General features: G+C 39.3%; 1 protein-coding gene across 1 annotated transcript in view; it reads right to left on the bottom strand.

Moving 5' to 3' along the window:
• The window catches only part of LOC145416430 (uncharacterized), a 657,995-nt gene that overhangs the window by 45,136 nt on the left and 585,658 nt on the right, over positions 1–27,201 (bottom strand). Inside the window, exons 27-29 of the mRNA XM_080285378.1 lie at positions 20,996–21,019; positions 12,120–12,140; positions 1,781–1,919 (exon numbers count right to left, since the gene is read on the bottom strand). Of these exons, the coding sequence (XP_080141504.1) occupies positions 1,781–1,919; positions 12,120–12,140; positions 20,996–21,019 (184 nt within the window). The remainder of the gene's footprint in view (positions 1–1,780; positions 1,920–12,119; positions 12,141–20,995; positions 21,020–27,201) is intronic.

Raw genomic sequence — 27,201 nt, 5'->3', positions numbered from 1 at the left:
CGGATCCGGATCCGGATGTGACCCAAACTTTAATCATTCTTGGCCCATTTCCCACCTTTCCACATAATTCATGTGGAATTCATTGAGGACTTTTGGAGATACTGAGCGGGATACTTTAGATCCGGATACGCCCCCAAATTTAATCATTTCTTCCTTGGTCCATCACCCACCCCCCCACAAAATTTCCCCACAAAATTTCATCAAGTCCGTTCATGACTTTTTGAGTAATGTCATGTTGCTAACAGGCAGGCAAACACAAACCAATGCGGTCAAAAACATAACCCCCTTGGCGGAGGTATTTTTTTCGGGTGAATGACATTCACTCACGCTACTTTCTTTATAACATGATGAGAATGAACATGAGTGCAAAAGTAGTATTTCTCTCAGCTGAACACTGCCGACCCATGTCAGCTTTAGCAATGAAAAAAAAAAAAAAAGTGGGAGGCCAACATCAAAGGCGTGTAAAGTAGCCTTTTCATTCCGGGCAAACACCAAAAGAATTTGTGTAACCAGGAGGGATCCTACCAGTCAGAGGCTTAAAAATAATATGCAGATATTCTGATAGATGTTGGAAGGAGGTGGAAGAAGAAATGATTGAAGAGAAATAAGATTTTCTCCTCGATTAGTTTCGCCTACGGCCTTTTTCCTTGATATAAGCCGTAGACGAAGCTAATGGGAAATATCTAAAAAAAAAAAAAAAATCTACCTCGTGTAAACCGCTCTCTGCTCTTAGTTCTCCTAAGAACTTTATTTAAGTAAACATCAGACGACTTTCTTCCCTTGAGAAAATTTCTTACACCCGAGCGTAAAAGAACACAGGTATAGGATTTCCCTCAGCTGAACAGTATCACTCGATGTTGTACTGTATTTAAAACAAATAACGAGCGTCAACATCAGTGCAGCGTAGAACAAGCCTCTCATGGCCGAAACAACTCTGGCATTCTATCTCAGGTACCGTTACATATTCCTTCAGCCCAGATTGAGTCTTAGGAGATTTAGTGTTAATAATGATACCAGTATCTCTCATAATCAAAGCAACACTAGAATTTTATATCACCTCCCACCAGACGATTTTATTCATCTGGGAAAGAGTCACAGGAACTTGAGGATTAACCTCTTCAATACTATTCCTTGCTTTTTAATTCCTGCTACGTCTAGACTACTTTATTTAGCACAGAAGTGACTTTTCGAATTCCGCGGCTTTGATATAGCCTTTGTAATACTTTTACTATAGTCCCTCCACTTTAACTTGGCCTACAGTTTCCATCGCTATATTGCATAATGAACTGTAGTAGGACATTAGCACTATAGTATGATGTTTGTGACAAAGACGCTCCATGGAAAGGATATAGAGCCGTCGTACTGTCTTATTCTGCCTCTGAGTTGTAATAAGAAATTCACACGTCAGTGCGATGCACATCTCAAAGAAATGCAGTGGATAGGATGCAGAGCCGTAGTACTGCCTTATTCTGTCACTAAGCTGTAGGAAATGAGCTGCAGATGTAGGGCCACAGCACTGCAATTTTCTACCATTGGGCTCCGGGAGATGAGCAGAAAAAGAACGAAAATCACCAAAATGAGCAGAAAAAGGACAGAATTCTCCGCCAAATTAAGATGAACGAATTAGTAGACTTCTCTAAGTTACACAAAGCTAAGGTGGGTGGACTACAGTATATCAAAGATTCATCCTAAATTGAACACAGCCGTCTGTAAATAGTAAGAGAATTTCAGTACAGTACGTCCAGCGATTCAAAGCATTACAAAATCTAAAAATGCTCACCTCTGACTGTAGACCCACATAGAGAAGAACACAATGCATATCATGGTGACGGCCACCATGACGGCGATGATGAACCAGGTCCAGCGGATGGGGTTGGTGTCCTCCATTACCGCACCGACCGTGGGCTCCTCCATCGGGTCTAAGGGGGAAAGGGGGAGAGAATGTGATGAGCCGAGGATAGGGGAGAGGCAGAAAGGGGAGGAAGTGAGATGAGAGAGGGGAGAGGCAGAGAGGGGATAGGCAGAGAGGGGAGGAGGAGAGAGAAGAGAGGGGGGAGAGGTATAAAGGGGAGAAGGAGAGCGAAAAGAGAAGAGGTGGGGGAAAGGCAGAGAGGGGAGGACAGCGAAGGAAGAAGAGTGGGAGAGAGACAGAGAGGGGAGAAGGAGAGCGAAGAAAGAAGAGTGCGGGGAGAGGCAGAGAGGGGAAAAGGAGGGCAACGGCAGAAGAGAGGGGGTGGGAGGCAGAGAAGGGAGGTGGAGGGCGAAGAGAGAAATGAGGAGGTAGAAGCAGAAAGGGGAGAAGGAGAGCGAAAAAATGAAGAGAGGAGGTGCTGAAATAAAGTACTTAGTGAATGTAGAAGATGGGAAAAGGATGGAGGATTGATATGTGAGTCACTGCGGGAGTAAGGAAAGAAAAGGTACAGAAGGAAGAGAAGAAAGTACAGAAGAAAGAGGAGACGATGGGAGAAGGAGGTGGAAGAGGAAAAGAAAGAGGGAAAGAAGTGGATCAGTAAGGCGACAGAGAGACAGGAAAGAGGTAGAGAAAAGGAGGGAGTGACAAAAGATGTCAGAATAGGAATACGGGGAGAAGAGAAAAGAGGAAGAGATCAAAGAAAGGGTGGAGATGGAGGGAAAAGAGAGAAGGGAGAAAGGTGGAACGAGGAACGGAAATGCGAGGAAGAAAAGAAGAAAAAGGGAGAGAAAATGGGAGAAAGTAGGGGAGTGGGAGGGGGAAGAGATCGAAGAAAAGGGAGAAGAAAGAAAAGTGGAAGGAGGAACAGAAATGGGAGGAGGAAAAAAGAAAAAGGGAGAAAAATGAGGGAAAGGAGGGAACTGGGAGGAAATAAAGATGAAGGCGGGAGAGATGATGATCATAGGACGAGAGAGAGAGAGAGAGAGAGAGGAAACGCATTAGCGAAGGAGGAAGAGAGGAGGATGTGGTGGGGGAAAGAAGATGGGGTGGGAAGGAAAACGATCAGAGGAGAAGGTGATAAAGGAAAGGGAAGCCAGAAATTAGATATATATATAAGTAAGAAAAAAAAGAAGGAAATATTTATACAGTAATGGGGAATGTGAAGATAAAAGATGAGACAGAGAGGAATGGAACTGTCAGCGGAAAGGAAGGAGGGAAAGAATTATCGGGGAATATGAAGGGAGAGAGAGAGAGAGAGAGAGAGAGAGAGAGAGAGAGGAAACGCATTAGCGAAGGAGGAAGAGAGGAGGATGTGGTGGGGGAAAGAAGATGGGGTGGGAAGGAAAACGATCAGAGGAGAAGCTGATAGAGGAAAGGGAAGCCAGAAATTAGGTATATATATATAAGTAAGAAAAAAAAGAAGGAAATATTTATAGAGTAACGGGGAATGTGAAGATAAAAGATGAGACATAGAGGAATGGAACTGTCAGCGGAAAGGAAGGAGGGAAAGAATTATCGGGGAATATGAAGGAAGAGATAGAAGAGTGGAGGACAAGCAGGGAGGGAAGGAAGAAAAGAAGGAGGAATGAAGGGAAAGAAAGGACGAAAAAAGCAACCGAGGAGAGAGGAGTAAAAGAATAGAGGATGAGAATGTTTAACGAATATAAAGGAATATAAAAAGAAAAGGAGGAAGGGAAAGAGGAACGGATAAGGAGAGGGAGGAAAGTAGAGGGAAAAGAACGGAGGCAAGAGGAAGAATGAAAGAGAAAAAGAGGGAGAGAATGAGGAAAAGAAGGAAAGGAGGGAAGCAATCAGGAAAGGAAGGAGAAAAGGAAGGAAAGAAGGAATAAAGGACAGAGGAAAAAGGGAAAGTGAACGCGTAAGACAGAATGTAAAGGGAAGAGGTTATTAGATAGAACATTAATTAGCCTTTCAGTATGGCTTCCCTAATGGGCTTTTCTATCTTTGTGATGAGAGAGAGAGAGAGAGAGAGAGAGAGAGAGAGAGAGAGAGAGATTTATGCTAAGCACAACAAAAAAGGGATAATCCTACTGAAGAGGTTAGACTATGAGGTTAAGATAAAGACTGCCTGAGAGGATCTACTAATCTTAACAGAACAAAGTATGAAAGAAAAAATACGCTAGAAATTTAAAAAAAAAAAAAAAAAAAAAGCTGAAAACCTGAAAAACGACAACTGGTGTTGTAGATGTCAACAACGACCGTAAATAAAATGATAAACAATACATAAGAAGTTAACTACGGAAGGCTGAAGGAGAATATCTAGTATTAGGAAGAGTACATTGTGTAAGGGCAAGAAACTCCACAATTAACAAAATTAAATTGAAAGTAGAATGTAAGCAATAATGGCGATGGAGAATACCAATGCCAGGAACAAGGGTATCGGAAATATAAAGTTCAGAAGAGAAAAGTACTGACATTTAAAACATAGAAAAAGGGGAGACATTTCGGTGAAACTTTGCTCCACCCAGCATCTCTTTAACGTCAACAGGAATTGTATGTATTATACAAATTTACTTCAAATAAGTATCTAATGTTCCGTGTTAACGTTAAGAACGTGAAACAGCTGAAACGTAAGGCCATATGAAAGCATGAAGGCCCACTGCACAATCCACAACTCGTGAAGCTGCTTTAACTTGGCAAAGCTAATCACAGAACACGAAGTCACCACAGAACGGCAACATTGCTTAGGCTCACTAATGTTAGATGTTAGTACAAAGTAAACACCCTCCCATAATAATGCGCACACCAGACGTCTCCATTGACTTGTCATTATAAGCAATGCACGATAGGATTTACCCAGTAACAATAAATCATTTACACAAACCGGTCACATATTTTTCCAAACACTCACTTTCACAGTACCATCCAAATTATATGAAATCAATAAATAACCACACGATATTTTTTAACAGATATCCATGCATGCCATCATGATCAACACTCAAATTGGTCTACATAAAACTGTATAGAAGGGCCAGATTGATATCACCAGCATATATTATGAACTGCATAAACTCACATTGAAAGAGTAGACTATAAAATGAGAATAGAAGCTACATGTTACATTTTAAGGAAGAACATATCAGTTTAATAAGTAAGGAAGGTTTCACAGTTATTTAGCTCCAACACTATAAAAAAAAAAAAAATACATTCCTAGTCATAACTGAGACACGAAGAAAAAATCATAAATACACTCTGACTCTTTCAATGAGGTGACTTTTTCTTACATTCTTGCTATCCCCAGATTAGTTTATTCAGATTAAGAGACTTTTCGAACAGAATAGGATTAAAGTCTTCATCAACTTCTGTGCGAGAGATCTAACTGAATCGTCTAGAAACTCCAAGAAAAAAGTCAGTCAGCGAATTTATTGGCTTAATACGATAAAAAAATAAATATATAAATAAAAGTTTCTCTAGGGAGTGTAACATGGTGGAAACACGTACAAGTTTACTGTCACTCCACCTGTCATCACTCCTATCACCACGAGAACGTCCTTCATATTATTATTATTATTATTACCTCCAAACAATTTTATTCTACTTTAGTGACCATTTTCATGCTAGTTAGAGATGGCCTTTATTAGTCCCTTCATGGATGAATAAAACTAAGAAATTAAAAAAATGACGTCCTCGGGCTGCAGTGCTTAAGTCTTCATAAATATCAATCAAAAGCATTTGGAGAAATTTAAGAGAAATGTAGCGGTATCTTACGAAAAAAAAAGGCGAAAAAGAGAAAACCATGAAACCTGCAAAAATATTGGTAATAAAAAGAGCGAAGGAACATATGCAAAAAGTTATATAGAAAAGGCGCCTCTAGGTCAGGAACTAGTGGCCTCGAAAATACAGTGCTACACTTTGTCCACAAGACATCTTTTCTTCCTCTTATTATTACTAGACGATTTTATTCAGCTTCGGAGAGCACCTTGGTAAAAAATATAGATACTAATAGCTGTATCTAACACCAACTCGAAAAGTTTCTCCTGGGAAGAGTACGATTGTCATGTAGTATTAGGAAAGACGTCTCCTGGAAGTGAGGGGATTAACCCTCTGAGGCCATGTTATGCCATGCTCTAATTTATTCGTGCTTTTACCAGATGATTTTATTTAGCTAAGGGGGAGACCTCTTCGATTTTAAAGTGTTTACTAAAGTTGTATGAACCGTCTTGCTCAAAAAGGCTATCCTGGGGTGAATAAAATCGTCAGAAGACGGGAAGAATAAACTGAAAAAGATACCTCTGGCTACAGTGATTATGACTGCACAGGCTTGATTACGACGGTATGTGCGGAGGAGGGGGAATTTTTTTTTTTTTCTTCGGGTATAATAATCATTCAGTCACACTGGCACCGTTGGATCCAATGCGTCAAGATAAGACGTTGCACCTTAGTCACCCCCCCCCCCAACAAATTAAGGTATAATGGTAGGTTAACGATACGTTAGGCCTAAGTTGGTTAGGTATAGGTTGGTTTAAGGTCAAAACACGGATTTATGATTATTTTTATTTGATTACCCGAATTGTTTCACCTATTCCCGAGCGAAGATGCGATGTTGCCGATTCATTTCTCGGCGAACTCGTTCCGACGTTGTCAATATGACTAGATGACAGAGTGTACCCGAAGGAAAAAAAAAAAAAAATACGACTGGGAGTGGGAGGGTGGCATCTGGGTCTGACCAATGCTGGGGAGTGAAAGCAGGCAATGATAACTGGACTGTATTCCCCCTGGCTTTGTACAGTACATTAACACGACTTTAACCATGTATTACTCCATTCTTCTTACTTATAAACGATTTCATTCAGTCTCACTGACTCCTTCACTGCAAAATTGCCTTCCGTAAGATGAATAAAATCATTCAGAGGTAGGAAGAAAAAATTAATGCAATATATTCCCTGATTCTTTTCACCTCTACCTCAGGGATGTATTTTGCCTAAACACATTAATAACTTGCTATATACTATTGATATTATATATATATATATATATATATATATATATATATATATATATATATATATATATAATTCATTTATATTCTCGTATATGTTGTCAAAATATGATCAACAAACTGGAGGATATTAATTTGTAATAAACCAGGTAGTTCCCTGTGGAATAAATGCGACAGTCTCCTATTCCAGGGTAAATACTGCCTACCGTCTGGCATGCCACTACATATCTTGATTTTTCAATAATCAAAATTGTAATTATATACAAATATATAGTGTGTAAAATTATATACTGGTAGATGATGCATATACATTCTAAAATATGAACAAAAAAATTAAACATGCTGACAAAGTATAATTAATGTGCTCATACATGTGTGAGGCATTACATCATAAAGTTTGATGGGTAAATATATACATGAAGTACTAAGTGTTAATACCCAGAAGCTATGTTCTAGTAAGTCCAAATGCACTGAACATTTAAGATAAAGTGCATGTGCTCGGGGGAATGGAGTGGGGAGGTAACAAGTGTAATAATAAGGTTACTATGTTCTAACAGCTACGTAAAGGTGAATAATGCCTCTTGTGGATTCTGAACACTATACCTGAGGTTGTATGACGTCTTTTTTTATTTTCAATTTTCTGGTTATTACCAGACAGGTTTATCCAGCTTAGGAAAGTCCATTACTAACAAAGAGATTAATAAAGGAAGTATCTAACTTCACCTGTTTGGAAAATTTCTCCTGATTAAGAATATAAAATGACGTCAACATACAGAGGGACTAAAAAATACTGAGACTAGAGTGGGTTTGTGCAGGTAGTGGTGTAATAATACGAAGGGAGTTTATATGCCAGCTCTGCCCCTGGAGACAACCCTAATGCACCAGTCAATGGAGTGTGGGGTGCAGGAATGTGGGTGATGCAGCAACCCTACATATGAATGGAATCTCACTGGCACGGGTAACTTCGTAGTGCCTCTTCCTTAGATATTTACTTACATTTTATGCCTTACTTTCTGTTGAATATTTTGTATATCTGCTTAACCCTTTGCTGGTTGAGGTGTACATTTGCATTCTCCTCCAGCTGTCCCCAGCTGGTCAAAAGGTAAATTTGTCATTCATTACTGCTCTTTTTTTTTTTTTTAGGAGGTTAAGTGAATTCTTTTTTAACTTCCCAGGCAGTGGAATAAATTCTAAGTAACTCATGCAATTTAGGTATGAATGTACTGTTCTACCATACTCCTCTTAAGTCTCTCTCTCTCTCTCTCTCTCTCCAAATTGACAACATGAGGCCAGGTACTTCTTCATCCATCAGGTGTCATGTGCAAATTTAAAAGCCCAGTGAGTCACTTCTGGTCAAATTTGCTGATCTTAAGGTTGATCCATGTTAGTGTTTTAGTACTTGGAGTTGATTTAGCCAAGATACACTGTTCTGTTTCCCCAGCTAGAAGAGATTCACGTATAAACCACAGCTCAGACCAGTAATGGTTTAACATCAACATAGGTTGCATCAGACCATCTAAGAGGGTTATCAAGGTGCTATGTACAAAATAAATCACTGAGGAAGAGGTATTACGATATCCCTGGGGCCAGCTAGGAATATTACCACAACCCTAAATCGCAGCGCAGCAGCAACAGTGGCAAGTTGGCTTAAGTTCTTTTGTGTCACTGGTACCGTTTGTATCCAGTGATAAGGTTGCACGGCATCCTCAAGTATTATCAATCAGCATTCACAGGACTATAATTAAGCCTTATGAAAGGCTGCATTCCTGCCTTTACCAAGCTAACCATTACCCATAGCCGTGACAACAACTCCAGACTGATGACCGCAACCAGTGGTACTATCGGCAACAAAAGTTCTGCCTCACCTGCTTCTATCTCCTTGGTCTTTGAGTATCAGTCCAGTGCATCTGGAGCAGAAAACACTGATGATTTTATTTGGTGTCACCCTTGCATTTGCTTCAAATACAGGTGACTACTTTTCAAAATCAGAAGAGTGAAAGAAAAAAAGCAAGATATGCGACAAAATTTGTACTTCCAGAAGTAAATCATGTTATCACCCTGTCTGAAGTGATGTAACATGACTGATGTAAGGCGGAACTACCATGACTTGCAACCTTCTGCAGGTCATTAGGAGGCTTATAGTACCTCATCTTAATATTTCATCTTGCATATCACACTGTAACATTCTCCTGTACAGTATTATGCTGTAATATCGACGTAACTTCCATTAATAGCATACAAGAGATAGTAACGTGCCATATGCATAAACATACAGGTAACTGGGAGGTACCACACGGTCTCCTAAGGTAATGAGAATACAGGCGTAAGTGTGGTGGTGGCCAATGTGTAATGGTAGCAGTATGGCAAGACAAATATAGTGCTATAGATCCTGAACGTGCTGCCGTACCTGCATGACTAAGGTACGTACGCTGCTCCTCCATGCACGGCAGCCTTGGAAACTCCCTCCTCAGTTACCTGTGGTGGGATATCCGGCCGCGTGGGCAAAGGTGTGGTAAGGAGCTGCGGTAGTCACAGAGTCCTCTCGTCCCTCTCCCGGCGCACCCACTTCCAAGTGTGTCTCCTCTAAGTCCTCGCCGGGAAGCTCAGCACTCACACCAATTACATCATCTTCGCCACCTCCGGAGGGGCCTGTGCTACCTTTACCTTGTCCACGTGTCTTATCGCTCCCCCTCCGCTCTTCCTCACCTTCCCAAATATTACTCACCTCAATCATACTCTCCACATCCCCGTCTACTCCCTTGACACCCTCCCCACTCTTCCAAATATTATTCACTTCAGTCTCCCTTTCCTCGTCCCCGTCTAAACCCCGCAATACCTCCCCTTCCCTCACTGGATGTTTTTCGTTTACACCAATAGTCACACTCTCCACTATCCCCTCCTTATCACCATCCGTCATTCTATCATTAGCTCCACCATCGCCACCACCATCACCACTATCACCACTAACACCATCATCATCATCATCGTAAATTAGGTCAACTCCATCAGTACGATAGTCATCATCATCATCATCATCATCACCACTACCACCACCACCACCAGCGCGCTTCCTATAACTTTCATCAAAATTGTCATAAATTATACCATCTTTACCACCAGTACGAGAGTTGTCACCACCATCACCATGCTTCCTGTCATTTTCATCATCGTATATAATGTTGTCTTCATTAGTTATATAGTCGCATTCACGACTCTCACCACCAATCTCATCTTCATTTTCAAAAATGTCACCTTTACTTCCAGCGATATAATCACCACCGATAAAGCCATCATTCTCTGCACCATCATCATTGCCAAACACTTCATCATCATCATCGTCATCATCGTCACTTCCTTCACCATCATCGTCAACTCTACCCATTCCATTGCCGTGATATCTATTTCCTCCCTCCCCATCACCCTCGTCTTTAAATCTGTCTCCACCATTACCCCCAGCTAACATTTCATCATCATGGCCTTCAATACCATCCACGTCACTATAACCATCACCTTCATTCTCCACTACATATTCACCTTCAAAAACATCGCCATTGCTACCCACAACTTCGCGAAATCTATCACCTTCGCCATCATTTTCCTCGCCATGTCTTTCCTTACCACCATTATCATCATCATCATCATTACCATCCTTTCCACTACCACTGTAATTTTCATCATGGTCACTACCATTGTCCCTCTGCTCACCAACAGTGTCTTCACTGTCCCCATCACCATCGACATCAACGTCATCGCCATTACCACTACCAAAACCTTTTCTTTCCCTATCCACAGAAATATTGTTTATATCAAGGCCATCACTACTTGCTCTCCTATCGCCATCTATGTCTATATAATATTCATACTCGTAACCACCAACTTCTCTATATCCATCTACATCAATATGTCTTCCATCATCCCCAACACCACTTTTTATATCACCATCATCAACATCAGTATACATTTCAACATAATCACCGTCACCACTAGCTGTATCTATTACATCATCGTTGTCCTCATCATCATTATCACCATCACTACTACCAGTACCTATTCTATCATCACCACCACCACTACCTTGTCTATCATCACCACTTTCTTCCATATCACCACCACCAGCATCTCCATCAGCATGGCTCCCATCGCCACCTTCTCCCTTAACACCTTTATCTGGTGGGTTGGCGTCGCTTTCCCCATCCAAATAGTAGTCCAATACATTAACGCCAGTAATTCCAGTTGGACTGAGATCTTCTGAGTAGTAGTAATAATGGTAATAGTCATCTACCTCGCTTCGTGGGCCTGTCTTTCCTGTGACTACTTTTTCAGGCATTTCCTTTCCTTTATTTGGCATTTTCGTGTTACTCCTTCCTCCCTCCTCTCCCTCTGCCCATTCCAACTCTCCTACTTTTTCGTCATCTTTTCCCTTATTTTTCCCTACTGGTCTCCTGTTTTCCCTTCCTCCTTCCTCCTTCGTTCTGTCAACTTTATAACCCTCCTTTTCTCCTCCACTACCGTTCCCTTCTCTCCACTTCCTCTCTCCTAACCAGTTTTCTTCTTCCCTCCTCATTCCGGTTTCTCCAGCCAAATATCGATTCAAATTCCTCTGAGCAGTGTCTTCACGCGAGTGTAGAAGACTGAGCTCCTCTGACCTCTCGTTACTCAGTCTAGCATCATCTGGTGAGACAGTCAGTGAAATATTATCATCCTGATTTAAGGCCATTTCTGAGTCATGCTTCGAAGCCGCATTCGAGACAGCGTCACTAAGGTTCACTCTACAGAATGTTGCAGGGTAGCCGGAGTGAGTCGCCTCTGTTGTACATATGGTTTTTGCTGTGTCGTTTTTTTCTGTCACGCATACACACATACACAGGGCAGCACACACACACACACACACACACACACACACACACACACACACACACACACACACACAGAATAAGTAAGCATTACTGTTCTCGGTTAGGAAATCTAGGCTAAGTGCAAAAATAAAGACGTGAGAACTACCCACTACAATTTAGTATAAAAATGCTGTACACGTATACTGTATAAGCAAGAAAACCATCTATACACATTACATCTACACTGCAACAGCACGTAAGATGGTTATCTTAGGAAGCGAAATTTAACAGTAAATGCACAACTATTTAAAGATATAGCCAATTAATTAGAAGGGATGGTTATGACAATTAGTCTGGGGGAGGGTGTAAATGAAATCTAATAATTTTGGTATAAAGTCTGATACATTACCGTTTTGGAGGTACTCCTCGGCTTGAAGGAGAAGATGGGAAGACAGGACAAAAGGCAGCTGATTATCAACACATCATATGGCGAGCGGTGACTGATGCAGAGCCACTCATGGATAACAGGGGTGGGAGGGCAAGAAAAGGAAAAATGACGTACTTTTTATTTTACTCTTGCTGTCTGCAGACGATTTTCCCAACTTAGGAATGATCTATCGTACTGAAGGTGTTAAAGGTTGACTCAAACACCCCCAGTTCAGAATCTATCCCAAGCTATTTTAACCCATCTGAAGCCAACAACAATAAAGTAAAAGTCACTGGAGTCAAGTAATTAACATGTCTATTTTCTCTATCATTTCGGACTACGCAAAACCCAGACCTTCTGCAGCTGGGCTACGTGTATTCGGAAACGCTGAAGAAATAAAGACCTTATGCTTCTTCCCATGTCCCCCTCCCACCCATATCATCCACACTGTCAGCTCTCTCAGCACTACTGAGGTACTACTCTACAATACAACTTTATTTAAATAAATACATGTAAATATTAGAACAACCCCGTCAATGAGAACATGGAACACGACACCTTTTTTAGTTATACATATTGTGTATTTTGTATTTACATGTGATTTTATTAACCACTTCAGTCCGACGACTTTACATCTTCCTTCTGGTGATTTTACTTGAGAAAGACCTCGCCTACCGGAGGGATTAATGAAGTCTTTACTTGTTCCCTGCCAATTCGGACAAACTCTCCAAATGAAATCGTCTGGAGAAAATAAGAATGCAGTAAAGACGTCCACGGACTGAAAAGGTTAAAGACATGAAACACTGTAGGGTATAATAAAGGTCCAGGCATTAGTTATTATATAAAAAGAGACGTACGGTACACTGACATTCTTATATTGTCAAATTTAATAATAATAATAATAATAATAATAAAAACAACAACAATAATAATAATAATAATAATAATAATAATAATAATATTATTATTATTATTATTATTATTACGGTATAAATAATTAACAAATATATGCACACAATTATCTTCGGTCGCCAGTTGGCTCAGTATTTATCACAGCTGAAGTCATATGATTTTATTTAGCTCAATAACCAGGTCAGACGTGATCATTCAAACCCCTTCACTACAATCCGTCCCTAAGTTGAACAGAATCTTTTGGAGGAAGCCAGAATAAGCTAAACTCTTCTCATTTTAACTCAGCCTAAATTTGCTATTTCTCCAGCTTGAATGATCAATTTTAACAGATCAACGCTCGAATTTGATGCTAGTCACGAAACAGTGCTATGGAAAGGACGCAGAGCCATAGTATTGTGATTTTCTGCCAGTCAACTACGTTTAAATATGCTGGAGAAGGACGAAAATCTGGTCCAAGCTTAAGTGAATGAACAGTTATATTAAATACTGGTGTTGTATAGGCAGCGTTTCCCCTACAGCCGTATATGTCAACATATGTATTTATTGCAGCCAACATCAGATGATTTTATTCAGCTCAGATAAATCCACCTCTCACACGATGATAAAATCTGTCTCGATTAGCGCTATAACTATTAAGGACTGCATATTACCCACAGCTAACAGCTAACAATTTAACTCATCTCAAGGGCATGCAACCCACAGGTAATAGCTAACAATTTTACTCAGCTCAAGGACACCCGCCACGGCCACGGTGCTACTCGAAGTTACGGAATATTGAACCCTTTCAGCCCGGACACTTTATCTTCTATTCTTGTTGTCACTATACGATTATATTCAGCATAGGACAGCAGCATAGAAGTGAAAGGGGCTTAGAAAGGGTGCCTCTAACACCTCCTGTTTGGAAAACCTCTTCAAACTGTCTAAAGTTAGCAAGAATATAGTAAGGAAGACGTCACCATAATGAAGAGGCAAATTTTTAAAGTTTCTATTAACTCTTTACCTGCGGTGGATTCTCTGAGCTAAATATAATTAGTTGGCGTGATTCCGTAGTTAATAAAACTATGGTGGCAGCCTTATCATTTGAATAATGTACGTCATCCTGGGAATAGGTTAACGCTCCACAAACAAGCCTGTGTGAGGAGTTCCTTTTTAAAGAGTTATTCATGTATTATTTATTCACTGATTTACGTATTTATTCATCCATTCATTCACTCACTTATTTTGCATACTTGTTTACGTTCTAAACTTCGGCAGCATTTGATATAACGGTGTGCCTCAGATTATCTTGGGGGGATAAAATGAGACTTTCGAATAGGGTCTTTAGGCAAACTTCTGCTTCCCATCCTGAGTTACGGTGCTATAAAAGTTATCTGAGGCCAGCGTATGGACAGCGGATTTTGTAACGTCTTTTCCTTGTCCATCTGATATGCATATTACACCTTTACTTCTTCACTGCCATGGCTCCTTTTTTTTTCTTTCTTTCTTTTTTCTTTTTTGCACTACCTCAAAACTATTTTATACGACTCAGGAGGGATTTCTGGTACCGAATGTTAAAAAAACAAGCTATATTTAACCATTCCTATTTCATAATCTCTCCTATGCAGGATACTATCGTTTGGGATGTGCAATAATTAATAGATAAGTTTTCCTCGGACCGACGGGACTAGCATCCTCTGGGATGTCATTGTTGCAAACAATGTCGATATCAACATCATTCACCATCAGCCTAACCATCTTTCCCAATTCAAGATCGGGTGAGTTAGAGTCCAGAAACAGTGAAAAACAAAGTACAAAAGGGGACAGCTATCAATGCATGCCCCGTGAAATGGATCACACAGTAATCCGTATATAATTCAAGCCCTTGAAACCAGGCTCTGTCTCACACTCCTAACCATATAAACAGACTATGCTTATTTTCTTTTTAGATGCACTTAACTTATACTGTCAACAAAACAAGCAGCTGATTAACAAGGTCAAATAATGCTGTCAGTTTCTTGTCATGTGCTTCTCCGTAATACCATAGCCAAATGACTCGGTCCCCTGTCAATTCCTTAGCCTCCTCAATTTTCATAACTCTCTTTCTCACTCTTTCATTTACCATAACCATTCACTTTTTTCTTGGCCTACAACACCTCCTCTCTCCCTCAAATTTAATCACATATTTCCTCTTTATCGCCCTTTCTTCATCCACACACTCCATATGCCATACAATCTAAGCACACTCCCCTTTGCCCCATTATCAACAGACCGTTTTACTCCGCAACTTGAGTGAATCAATTTTTTTTTTAATCCTACCCTTTCTGTGCACTCCATAACACATTCCTCAGCAGTCCTACTTCCACTGCTCTTACTCGTAACATTTTACGCACAAGTCATACTCAAGTGACATCCATACATGACTAAAAACACCAACAAATCTTTAAGCAATCCTCTTGCAGTCTCCACACTCAGACTTTTGTTTTGTTCCAAGACCATAGCACCAGTCACTTTTCTTCCCTGAGCAACTGTATTTTCCAGTTCCTTTATATAATAACCTCTCTCTGCTGTTACTGCATTGATGTACTTATGCTCATTCGCATGCTTAAATCTCTCCATGTACCATCACGTCACACTGAGTCATCTTCTGTATCAACAATAATCACCTTACACTTAATTTCCAACCACACCACTCACAGACATTTGGACAACACTGCACCAGTCTGCAAAGCTCCAGCCCACTATAAGCAAGTAGCACAATATCACACGCATACAACAGATTTCGGACATTTGCTCCACCTTTCATCATTATCCACCATCCTCATCTCTTTTTCTCCAGCTTGAATTTTATCTTCTTGTTACGATATCGACATAGATTGCACAGTTAACATACAGGAAAATACTAAAGTGCCCTATTTAAAAATAAACTGGAATGGAAGGAGTAAATACTGGCATCCTGTGCTGGAATATTTTACAAAATGGCCGCAGGCTTTAAGATACAGAAGTTTCGTACACCCAGTATAGCTGGTCAGGATAAGCTCTAATACCCTACGCCATTTTTTTAACCCATTCAGTACGATGACGTTGGGGGATATCTAACTCTTTTGTCTCAGTCCATAAATGACATTAAACTACCTATTCAGACATGCACCAACTATTACAAATGCTTCACTACCATCATCAAAAGTCTTTACAGCACTTAAGAACTTGCCATCTACACTACGCATACCTAAAGCCTTCCATAATCCGTCTCCATATCTATTTTCATACGTTTTTCCAGATCCATCATTGTCATAAAACTCTACACTCAAGATATAAATAACAGACCAGAATATCAAGGTCAATAGTTCTTTTACCTTGATTTGGCCTAGATTTTCTTCCTTTTGCAGTTTATTTCACGGGACACTGTGGTAGTAATAGAAAATAATGCTACAGAACTATTTCCTTTCCATAGCGCTTCTTACAGACTGGGATCATAATCTCGTGTTAATCTGTTAAAACAGCTCAGTAATCAAGATGGAAAGGTGGCAGTTTTTGGTAAGGTAAAATTAAAAGTATATACAATGCAACGTAAATAGCTTCAGCATAAGAGCTGCAGTGTCTACCATGCTAACGTGAGTACGGCTGACCGACCCGCTTGGCATTCTCGTCGGCAATATTCTTATTTGTCAGGCATGATTTCTTACCTTACCTATTTACGAATTTTATTGTGCTCCTGATACTCTAACCCTTCCAATATGGGCAAGTCCTTAGTTTATCTTCACCTCCGATATGGCCAAGTTTTTTTTTTTTTTAGTTTATTCTTGCTGCATTTATATAATCTTTTTCAGTTTAGGGGAGACATCTCAATTTAGATTTTTTTTTTTTTTTTTTAAATGTGACCGACTCTGGGCATAGGCTTCACAGCCTGCTTTCAAGGCCCAGTAGTCCTCCTACGTACCGCACACCTCGACATGTCACCACTTCGGCGCTAACACCCACCGTCCATACTGAATACATGCTAGGGCTGTCTCATACAGGACTGGTGTATTGGTATTAGCGGGGGTATTTTTACGACATGTCGGCGGGCCTTCTGGTAGATTAGTAAAGGCTGATTTTATGAAATTCAAATCCTTAAACTGTTCCCTGCCTCAGCGGGATTTGAACCCGGGTCCGTCAGGACTGCAGGCCAACTCTACCGATTGAACCACCGCCTTCACTTAACTTCTTCTTTATTAGGTAGCTCTCCTGAGATGAATATAGCCATACGATAGCAAGAATAGGCTAAACAGGACGTCACGATATTGAAGAATTTAAGCTTCCTTTGTTACGATATCGACATAGATTGCACAGTTAACGTACAGCTAAATACTGACGTGCCATATTTAAAAATAAACTGGGAAGGGGAGTAAATACTGGCATCCTGTGCTGGAATATTATACAAAATGGCCGTAGTCTTTAAGATACAGAAGTTTCATACACTCATTATAGCTGATCAGGATAAGCTCTAATATACAGCGCCATTGTCTTAACCCATTCAGTACGATGACGTGTTAGCCTCCGTTAGGTTAATTGCGAATTTCTGCGAGCGACTTTGAATCAGTCCAAGCCGGTATGAACTGTCATGAATTCTCTACATGATCGTGAGAATGGTCCTGTCCTGAACTGCTGGTCCTACTGGCTTGGAGGATCAGGTGGGTGTAACCATAAAGAAAGGAAAAATGATACAACTGATCTAATGTCTGCGATTGCGTAAAATTGTTTCTGCTTCAAATAAAAAAGAATATATGTAATAACTCATTATTCTGTTCAACACCGGAGTCATGATAATTAGGTTTTACCACGCCATAAAATGAAATAAGCCAGCAGCTTACCCTGTCAGTGAAAACTGAAATGCAACTACCTAAACCAAAGGAAAAATGCTGCCCTCCGGGAATTTTAAAGAGAAATACTTGTTAGTTTTGTCTTTATCTTACAATACTCCATAAAGATCCACAAACTCTGCTTCTCCTCAGGATACAGGTAATTACTTGACAAGTTCGGGGATATATGAGTGGCTTCTTCGACATTTAGGTTCACTTCAATAGGAATCTACATTATATTACCTTCTCACAGCAGTATTGGCGAACAAGGTGAAATTCGAATTTTCGATATACTATCCTTGATATACAATACATCCGTTTGCCTTTGCACTTTCACCTGTTTACTGTCAACCATGACCCACGTAAGACTCCTAACTGCTCCGTGTTATGGCCAAGTAATCCAGATCCGTCTGCTTTGGACCAAACTGAATACGTCAAACTGTTGCATATAAACTGCCACAAAACCGATCCAGACCATTCAAGACTGTTCTAAAAAGCTCAAAGAAATGAGCAATGAGCTAAATATAATCGTCTAGTGGTAGCAAGAATGAAAAATAAAGGGTGCTATCGATGGATGTGATAACAGGTACAAAGTTCTAGTTTATGAACTTTTTTTTTTTTTTTTTGCAGCAATACTTACCATATATTGCAAAACACATGACTGTGAGTTTCAGAAGCCATGCCGTAGCTTCTTGGTCTTGAATATTAACTTTTTCCGTTTTTACGACCGTAAGTAAATTCAACGATAGTTCATCCAGTGCAAACTTATTTTTACACGTACGCGCCTTCGAACACGTTTTCCATCGTATACATTCAGCACTTATTGTATACTGTCTTACTGTGTTATTTAAAAATAATTTCGAGTGAGGTACTACCAAAGGTGTGGCCAATTTTTTAGAAAAAGAAATACCTGGGCACAAACGCGGGCTCATGCATGTATACGTCGTGGCTTATAATCAAGTTTCTATGCAGTTAAGTGTATCGTTTAGTGGACTTGTGAAATAGTTATATCATAGAAATATAACAACTTGAAGAAAAAATACTCTGCACATTAATTATACAAAACATCGTCACACAAAAGTTGGAATTCCAAACCCATTAGCTTCCTTAAATGCCACTAGGTCGCAGTGGTACTATCCACTTAACATAGAGTTGGCATTTTTATTCATTCATAATTTCATTCAGCGAGTGTGTTTAGTTCCTTCAATACGATGACACTGTTTACATTACTGTACTGTCAGACCTCCATCAGTGATCTTCAAAGCAAACAGTGAAAGAGTTGAGTCTAAATTCAACCTTTCCATTCCGAATTATTTACGCTGAATAAAAATGATCGCCTTGATATAGTAAAAGTTAACAAAAAAGGTATCGCCGTAGTGAAGTAACAATAAAAACTCCAACCTCAGTTTGGAACTCCACCTTTCATTTAGCTACAATACCTACAGAAAGTCATAGACAGTGGTGAGTGTAGATCTGTCAACAAATGACTGGAAAATTATGAACTTACATCTAACCTTTATATATAACACTATAATACAGAACAAAAATAAAGCCACAAACATACATTAATGAAGGACAGCCTTTAACCTATAATGCAAAGACAGAAGCAGAATACAGATAGAACATCTTTCAAACGAAAGCCACAAAACACACAGGATAACAACACACAGTAAATACACAGCAGGCCAACTGACTACAATTACTCTTTAAAAACTATAAAAACATACTAGACTACAAATTTCATGCAAGTGAGTGTGCAGAGAAATATGGAAATACTGTAAGGAATGTCTTGATCTCACGATGCTGTAAATTCCTCAAATGGAAGACTTACCCAAATACCGAAATTGTGTTTAAAGAAAAATTGTAAGAGTTTCTACACGACTTCTAGAACGCCGAAGTTGAGCCGAAACTGTTACATTTCAGTGAACCAACTTCCACAAGAGAGTATGGATGGTATTCCCATTGGTTAAGGAAGCTTCCTAACACCTCTGCCTTAGCAATTTATTGTTGAATATACCTGGTTAATATCTTTTTGTACGTTATTCATGCAGAGTATGGAGATACTGGAAGAATCTGTGTATCAGTGGAGGACAGTAAGATGTATTAAACAAAATAAAACGATCCGGAAAAGGCGTTAGGAAGTTTCCTTTACCGACGAGAATATTGACCCTCAACTCTTCCAATATATGGAGTGTATTCACGTCAGTGTGGTATAATATACTTCAGTGATTTAACCACTTCACTCCAATGATGTACTTCCTATTTCACTCTTGCTACCTCCAGACGACTTTACTTGGCTTTGGGGAGATCTCTTGCAGTGACGGAGTAAATATGGGCGATAATAAACCTCTCCAGTTCGAAAGGTCTCTACAAAGCCTAATACAATCATCCGGAGTTGACAAAAGCAAAATGAAAAATACGCCATCGCCATGAAGTGGTTACATATTAAGAATGCACACGAACGAAAGCTTCTTGTTGGCGGCCATCATAGTCATTTTTAAAACTGTACTGTGTCTTCTGTACAGGTTATAGGAAAAAACTACCATGCTCGGGGGTTTGGAATTCTCATTTCAGTAGAATATTATACAGAAAATAACGATGGGAACTTTATTAGTAGAATCAACCATAAAATCAGGCAACTGAGATGGAATAAAGGGAGGGTTTAAAATAAAAGGCTACCCCTTCAGTAGGATTATGTCATTTCTCATTCGGTTCTTGCTACCACCAGATTACTTTATTCAGCATTGGAGAGACTTTTTAAACCGTTCTAGTTTGTTATAGCCTTCAGTAACCCTTCCAAAAAAGAGGGGGCTTCCGAAGCTTCATAAAATCGTCTGGCTATAGCAAGGATAAACAAATTATTCCTTCAATATGGTGATTTTTTTAATTCTTGCTATTTCCAGACGACCCAATTCATTTTAAGAAATCGCCACAGTACCGAGAGGGCTCTGAAGTTGAAAAGTCTGAATAGCATCGTCTGAAAGTAGCAAGAATACAATGCACCACCGGACTGATGGGGTTAAGGTCGTTATAGTGAATGCGTTAACTGAGGTGGTGAGGGAACTTGCAGGGAGAATGTTAAAAGTTATCTAAAAATGGAGGGGGAGAAGGGAGAGAATTCACTCTTACCAGAATTAAGCGCCGGCTTGAATCCTGTTTGGGAATGCATGGAAGATCAACAATACAGTCATAACCAAAATCATTCATTATTAGTTATGGCCAATGGGTAACTGGGGAGAATATTAGATATTAATCATTATATCTGTACTTGGTATTATGACAGCACATATGTATACAAGAATCACAGTGCTTACAAGATTCACAAACTTAGCACATCTGAATAGAAAAATGACAATGCTTACAAGATTCACAAACTTTCTTAGCAGTGAACTTTTTAACAAACAGACGAACATAGTGAAATACGTGCTTGAAAAAACAGTGCAGAGACATGGATTATTATCGGTCCTATTATTAAAACTGAGTGCTCTAATGTACAAGCAAGTTTCCAGTTATTTACAGATAATTACTAGTACAGCCTGCATCACACGTTACACAGTGCAGAAAGCAGTGTTCTAGGCCACACACTTTTCATGTTTATCATGTATTTCAGAAACTGCAGAGAAAAATAACTGGTGTCTTGCTCTCCTTTCTGCACCCTTGGTTTTAATAATACAACGGTAACATACACATCCATATAGACACATACAGCACCGTACTTACCAACATACCTCCACCATCTTTTCAAAGTTTTAATTCTACGGCAACTACTCTGATCCATACTACTTAACCCCTGAAGCCGGTGACGTATTTCTTAGCCTGTTCATACCACCTCCTTTCGATTTAATGCACCTTGTCCTGAAGGGGTAAATAATGGCTCTTTCTGGCTCCCCCTGTTCCAAAAGTCTCTGATAAGCTAGCTGAATGAAACTGATGGCAGTTAGAATATAATATAAAATACGTCACCGGAGTGTAGTGGTTAACCCCAACAAAAACATCTGGTGACTACACGATAATCAGTTCACATCAGCCGATCCTGTCCACAGATTCCAATTCCACTTGTAATGTAAACAACTGCGACCCTCTCAACTCCAGTACGTCATCAAGTACACAACTTATTGCTGCTAACAGACTGTTTTAATCGACTTAGGGGAGACTTTACGACCTGGAGGGGTCACATTTAAATTTCCTACTACAAAAAATCTCCTCAAAACTGAAAAAAAATAAAAATAAATAAATATAGTCTGTAGGCAGCAAAGAAAGCATAAAATGACGTACTCTGGATGAGAAAATTAATAGTAACTCTTGATGTACTGTAGATTTGCTTAAAAAACACATCTGCATAGACTGTCAAACCTGATTCAGAAATTGTAGACCCCAATTTTGTCAACAAACTTTATTTCTCTAAGCTGCAGTTTCTTTATACGCGTTCAGACGGATGACACCAAACTATAAAGTACTTAATTCTTGCTATCAAACAGATTATTTTAAGTGGCTTATGGATTACAGAAGTACATAATATCATAACGCCATTCATTTCGAAAAGTCTATCCTAAAGTGAACAAAATCTTCTGGAGATTGCAAGAATGAAATACAGATTATTTAATTTGTCTGAGTGAGTTAAACTGGGCAGAACTGGTGCTGGGAGGGAAAAGCCTTTGCGTGGTTCAGAAAACAGCGGGAGATACACCAACTAATTACAGGGGGTTACGGCCATACCATCGTCAACTAAGGAGGTTCCCTAACGCCACTTCCTTAACGATTTATTGCTACACAACAAATGGCATTTAATCTGAGATTATTCTTGCTGTTTTAGGAAAATTATATTCATCTTAGGAAAGGCCTTCCTTACTGAAGGGGTTAAAGATGAATACATCCAGCACCCTCTACCTTAAAATGTCTCTCCATTGCTGAGTAAAGGCATTCGGAAGTAACAAGAACAAATTGAGCTAATACGTCATCACAGTGAAGTGATTACTATTCTCCTGTGTGTTATCTAAACTTGGCAATATTAAAACACGAGTTAACACACAATAGTAGGATGCTGTATGCAGGATATATCGCTCGCGAAGTGGTGCTAGAAAACCTCCTAGGCTGAGTAGAATATGACTCCAAGTAATCAGACATGGACCCGTATTCTCGTCGGTTAATGAAACTCGCTAACAGCTCTTCCTAGGCGATTTATTGGCTTTTTACTCCTTACTAACACCTTTTATCGTTTAAACTATTTAAATACCACCATACTCAGTATAAATAACATACAAATTGATATTAACCAGCCGTATCCATTAATAATCGTTAAGGATGAGGTGCTAGGGAGCTTGTTTAACCAACGAGAATACGGACCAAGGTCGTCATGTAAGGAAGTTAAAAGCTATCAATGCATATGAGGTACTGATGGCAGATTAAAATAAAAAAATATCATTTTCAGACCCTCACTACAGTAACGCCTTTATTATTTTATTTTGGCTGACACCAGATTATTTAAATCAGCTTAGGAAAGACATTAATCCCTCCAGTAGGATGGGTCTTTCCTATCTTCCATAAAATCGCCTGGTGGTTGCCTTAAAACACTACTATATAGTCAGTACAATGCGATACCAAACATGCTGCTACAGTTCTGTTGCTTAAAACAGGAGTACTGTACCTGAATAGACTCAAGATAATTTTTAAAAATACCCCTACTGAAAGCAGAGTATGCAACATAAATCACCTAGTAAATGCTCATTATGAACTTTAGCTGAGCCATGTCGGTCAACATCAAACATAAACTCACTCGACTATAACACCACTCAAAATAACCATGAAAAGCCAAAATGAATATCCAGGAGCACTGACCCCTCCTGCCCCTAATGTAAATGTACTGCCCCCGGTATGCAAGGTTTGCGAGGGTTAGTGAAGTTAACCAGTGTTCAGCAGTAACAGGTGATGCCCCCTGAACTTGGTTTACTCTTTTTAGCACTGTGTACGAAAATAATAATAATAATAATAATAATAATAACAGACTAAATAGCACACATCAAACTGAGCATGATTACAAACTTTTGACTGACATAATTCCAGACAGGTTTCACTATTAAATAAAGTAACATCCATACATTAATAAATGTCAGACATTATAAGCTAGGGATTTCTATGACACATATGGCAGCAGTGCCAAGGATAACTACTTATATTTTCAAAGACGGGATACAGCAATCATCAATGAATATCTTCCCTTAATATGCAATCAATTTCACTTCTTCTGCCTGGGGAAATTATTTTCACTGTATTCTTGCTACCAGTTGATGATCAAATTTAACTTTGAGGAGACATTTCAAATGGAAAAATTTAACAGAGACTGTTTCTTACTCTTACGCTACAACAATTTTCCCCAAAGTTAAATTAAATTGTCTGATGGTAGCAATAATGAAACCCTGATACTGTAACCAAGCCAAACAGGTTAATGGCCATATTATTATAACTAGAGCGTGGAAGTGTAAGCAAGCCCCTTGTTTTTGACAATTATCATATGTTTCAGAAATTAACGTAAAAAACTCGGGCTTATCTAGACTTTGAGCATCTCAGTTTTAATAATAAGGCTCTAAGAAGATTTACTTCATTCACATCAAAATCAAAATAAGATTTTAGATTTTTTATTTGGCCAATCCCCCTCCCCCACAATGACCGGAGTGGGAAACATATAATGTATATATATATATAAATAACACCGAGGGAGAAATATAATGTAATGGCTTATTCCCTTCCAGTCAAAACATGGCAGTAAAGGAATGTCCACAGCCAGAGAAAACATCGACTTTACCACATTCAGCGCAATGACGTATTCTTTTAGTTATACCGGGGCCAGTTCCAGACGATTTCAGTTAACTTGGGATATTTGTAGAGAAGGGGCTAGTGAAGGTTATATCCAACCATTCCAGTTCCAAAGAAAAATAAAATCGTCAGGTGAATATCTAGAATAAAATACAAAGTACTTCGTCTAGGCTCTATTCTAGATGGCGCTGGGGGCTTCATTACACCTCTTCCTTAATTATTTATTTTATACAACGCTCTATCATTCTCTTGTATATTATTCATACCAGTTTAATATAATCACAGTTTGCATCATAACCTACAAGAGGAAACTTAGATATAATGTGCAGGTTAAATCGTTAAGGAAAAGGCGTTACGAAAACTCCACTCCAACCCAGAATTGGACCCTAAATTGGATGACATATTTTCATCCTATTCTAGCTGCCTCTGCGTGACTGGAATCAGTTTAGACGGGATCTTTTGTGTTGATGGGGTAAATGAAGGTCATACTGAGCCACCCAGTCTGAATAAAACCGTCCGGTAATAGCAAGAATACAATCCCAATGAACTGGTTAACCCATTCACCTCAAGGACTTCAATTTTATCATATTCTTGCTGGTACCAGACAACTGTACTCAGTGTAGGAAGTTACCCAAGTAGTCAACGAGTTAATGTATCTTCTATGTACTGTAACCCCTCCAGCAGGAAAACCCTCTGATAAACTGTATGAAATCACTCAGGTAACAAGATGAAAACAAACAGCACGTAACTGCAGCGAAGAGGTTAACACGGTGTGGGTGTTGTCATCTGGTGTCGTCATCGTCGGCTAATTGAAGAGTCAGATATAAGAAAGGTATTGTGTGTGTGTGTGTGTGTGTGTGTGTGTGTGTGTGTGTGTGTGTGTGTGTGTGTGTGTGTGTGTGTGTGTGTGTGTGTGTGTGTGTGTGTGTGTGTGTGTGTGAAAAACAAGTGAAGTGCTCATTAGAACCCTTTCAACAAGATGACGCCTTTCATTAAATTCCCGCTACTATTTACGATGTTATTCAGCTCAGGGGAGACGTCTTCGATTGAAAGAGTTATTGGAGCTAGTTCCCACCCTTTCACTACCAGCTAAAGAAAATTGTTCGGTGGCAGCAAGAATCAAATTAACACGACGTCCTTCGGCTGAAAGAATTGCAATATCTGGTGCCCCCAAACTGGCAAGCAGACAACGCACTCTCTACTTCTTTCTGGCTTTGGTTAGGAGACAATATTTTTTTATTCAAGGGGTTAGATATGGCTTTTGCTGACTCCTTTACTACAAAATGTCTACCCAGAGATTAATAAAATTTTGTGGAGGTAGCAATAATAAACCAATAAAATACGCCATGTGATTCAAGGGGTTGCGAGGCTTCGTGGCACTTACCCCTTCCTTTATTTTGCATTTTACACTTTAATATCCTCTTTTATGATATTACATTTCCCAAAGAAGACACGTTTCGTTTCTTCTCTGTTTCTTTCTTGGAGCAGGTGATGGCGTTGGTGTTCACACTAACGCTTATTTTTGGCCTGATTAGACTAAAACGTACTATGTATGTACTTGAAACTGATATCAAGAAATCTTTCCCAGATTTTCTAATTAGCCTTTTAAAATAATCTCATATCTCAAAACGTGTAAGGTATGTACGGAGGAACTAAAAAATGCACGTATAATTATCACACGCTATATCAACTATCCCCATAAAGGCTTGCATTCTATTTAACTTCAGGCACAGTTAGGGTAATATGGCAAATTTAATCAACATGTGCCCTCTAGCTTCTTTTACATATATGAAAGATAACAGATCTTCTGTAAAGCCTACTAGGGAATGCTAAGCCAGAAACAAATTATGGAACATGTCATGCATTTGCTGGGAAATGTTACATATTTACTGTACCTTTTTGTATAATACTATTATCATTTTGATACTGATGTCGTTTGCATCAGTAACATGCAGAATATTGACGTGTACTGTGCAAAATAAACTGGTACGGAAGGAGTATTATGGAATCTCAAGTGTCACTTAGAGTACGACCCTCAACTGTAGCAAAATGATCCCAACAAGGGACACACCGCAAAGGCTCTCAAACTGCGGTTCGCGAGCCCCTACGAGTGCGCAGGACTGTTTTCTAGGGAGTGTATTGAGGGATGGTAAAACCCAGTGAAGAATATACGGTTTTCACAAATTTATAAGATACTTAGAATGGAAACAAAACATACACATCCTTCATACTGAAACCTGAAACTGATTGTCATATTTAAAACACTGTATTGACACTAACTCTTGTCACAATGTGTTAGTGTTTGCTTAATAAAATAATTAAGATTTAAGCACATTCACAATAGCCAGTGCGCTACCATTCTATACTGAATTTGCGTTATAATAATTTGTTTAAACAAGTTTGAAAGATTTCATATAGAACCACTGTATAATCAGTGAGTTTATGCTTGCTTGCTTCAGGTAATTACAGTTTCAACAGTTTTACAACAATCTGCCGTATCATTCTGTAATGACGTAGTCCCGTGT

The sequence above is a fragment of the Coenobita brevimanus genome, chromosome 106 (assembly GCF_032717465.1).
Source record: "Coenobita brevimanus isolate Jiangsu-jjx chromosome 106, ASM3271746v2, whole genome shotgun sequence".
In the NCBI taxonomy this organism is placed as follows: Eukaryota; Metazoa; Arthropoda; class Malacostraca; order Decapoda; family Coenobitidae; genus Coenobita; species Coenobita brevimanus.
The sequence above is the reverse complement of the archived record's forward strand: the minus strand, read 5'-3'. Positions and strand labels throughout refer to the sequence as shown.